At 43.3% G+C, this 2,254-nt stretch overlaps 1 protein-coding gene across 1 annotated transcript in view; it reads right to left on the bottom strand.

Moving 5' to 3' along the window:
* Positions 1-329, bottom strand: part of TBCEL (tubulin folding cofactor E-like) — a 12,897-nt gene extending 12,568 nt beyond the window's left edge. Inside the window, exon 1 of the mRNA XM_010021112.1 lies at positions 197-329. Coding sequence (XP_010019414.1) covers positions 197-329 — 133 coding nt within the window. The remainder of the gene's footprint in view (positions 1-196) is intronic.
* Between the last annotated feature and the right edge of the window lie 1,925 nt (positions 330-2,254).

The following is a 2,254-nucleotide window of genomic DNA, read 5'->3' as shown; positions in this document are numbered from 1 at the left end:
GGAAACTTACTTTTTACACCAACTGGTTTAGTCACTAGATCAACTCTTTGTTAGATTTCAGTCTCTCAGCTCTTCACTAAGGAATGGATTATAATACATCTTGATGCTTCTTTTTCTGGTTAATTCAGGACAATTTTTCTTTCAACCTAAGAACAACCAAGAAACTCACAGATGCTCAGAAAGACCACAAGCCTACCTTTCATAGGTGAGCCCTGTGGAGTTGCTGGGACATGCACCCCCATACCAGGTCCACGACGATATGGAAAGTTCTCAGGGCTGTATTTCTCACAGAGAACTTGCATGAAACTCCTTCCACTGGGCTGGTCCATGCTCCCTTCTTGGACTTCTGGTTAGCACCAAAAAACCAGAGCATATAAACAGTGAGCAACTAATAATCATCTCCAGTAGCAGTCCTTGGGAACATAGGACAGAAAGTGACCAGATGGGTCATGGGTTTTACTTCTGAACTACAGATTAGTCTAATAGGTCCTATTTCCAATCCAAAATTACAGTAAAACATTACCTGAAAAGAAACCAAAACCGAACAGAGGGTCCAAGCTACACAAATGTGCTTTCAGTCACATCCCAACAGGCCACGTACAAGACCTCCTTGTCCCACATGTTCTTACAGGACAATTGCCAAGGTGCCCCAGGCTGCAAAACACGATTTCGGTACCTCCCAAGAGGACTGTGAGATACTCACAGATATTTTCAAGCATGTTTCCAGGACAGCAAGGAGGGGAAAGAGCAAGAAGCTGTTTATGAGCAAGAGATTGCTCGATCAGGTGTGTTCACCCTGTAACTCCCCTCTTCTTTAACTCAGGTCTTTCAGTTAGGATCAGCTTTTTGGATGGGGAAAAAAGGAAAAGGAAAAAGGATCCACAGCTCTCTGTTTATACAGAAACACTCTACAAAGCAGGTTATGGTTTGCTTTTGTAATATGAGGGCAATGCTGTAAAGAGCCTGGAGCCTGACATCCTCTGCTAGCAAGACTTCCATCAGCTGGCCCAATGGGTGTCATGGAAATACTTGAGTTCGATAGTAAGCTTACTCAGGATACCTCATCAGGGCTCTCACCTTGCCTGACAGCAGTGGCTCATTCAAAGCAAGCTTTGGCCTCAAAAGAAGCATCATCACTTCTTCTTTGACACTGGCAATGAACTACAGATCTTCCATCCTGCTTGCAACCTGTTCTTCTAATTAGGGCCCAATTGCTGTGTCACAAAACACTCTCAAGCACATATGAGCACATCATTCGGCCAGTCCAAAAAGCCAGTTTTGCCAATTCAATTTTGCAGCTGCTTAATGTATCTGGAAGATAAACATGCCCTTTCTATCTACGCCTGTCACAGAACAGACAGCACACGAAAAAGGACTCACCACACTGCGGGCTGCTGACCTGCCTAGAAAGATACCAAGTGTCAGCTGGAAGTATATTTGGCACAAAGATACCACACTGGCTGGCATTCTGCTGTACCCTAGGTGGAACTAAGCTTATCTGTCCTACTTTCCTGCACATAGTCTGAACTTGACATTTTATAGTTTTCTGGATAATAAAAGAATTTAGCTTGATACATGCACAAAGAAAGGGAACCACATTGCTCCCAGGTTTCACAGAGGTTGCGTAGTCGAAAGCAGGGTCTGCTACCAGCCATGGACACGAAGGAGAGATCCACGTCCACGGGTTCTAACAGAAGGCACAGATCCAACTGCAGATTTCCTACGTGGTACCATTAGTCATGGAGCAGCATTTTTACTAAGAACTGCAGTAACTACAATTCTAGTATGGCAGCAAAACCTGGCTCACACAGATACATACACTCTGCACCTAACCCTGCACCTCCAGTACTCCTGGTGGGAATCCTTACTTCAGAGTTCATGGTAGGGCCACATGCAGGGTGAAAGCCATGTTGCTCACCAATACTGAATTAAAGTTTCTGCCTGCTGCCACAAACTTCCATTTAGATTTATTGCAGGCAAGGATAGATATCAAATCCTGAGCAAAAGTGATTTAACTAAGGTTCAGGTTCCCTTTGCTGAGAATCAGCTGCTCAACAAACTCTACTTCTTGATAAACAGAGTACCAAAGACACTTCTATCACAAAGGACTTCAGTACAATATGAAGCAAGCTGACTGAAGCCTGTTATAACTGTTATATTATATAAAAAGTTTACATGTCACTAATAGGGACTTAAAGGATTGATCTTACTTAAAAAAAACCCAACAAAACAACACACCTTTTTCAGCCCTAAA

The sequence above is a fragment of the Nestor notabilis genome, unplaced genomic scaffold (genome assembly GCF_000696875.1).
Source record: "Nestor notabilis isolate BGI_N333 unplaced genomic scaffold, ASM69687v1 scaffold26228, whole genome shotgun sequence".
NCBI lineage: Eukaryota > Metazoa > Chordata > Aves > Psittaciformes > Psittacidae > Nestor > Nestor notabilis.
The sequence above is the reverse complement of the archived record's forward strand: the minus strand, read 5'-3'. Positions and strand labels throughout refer to the sequence as shown.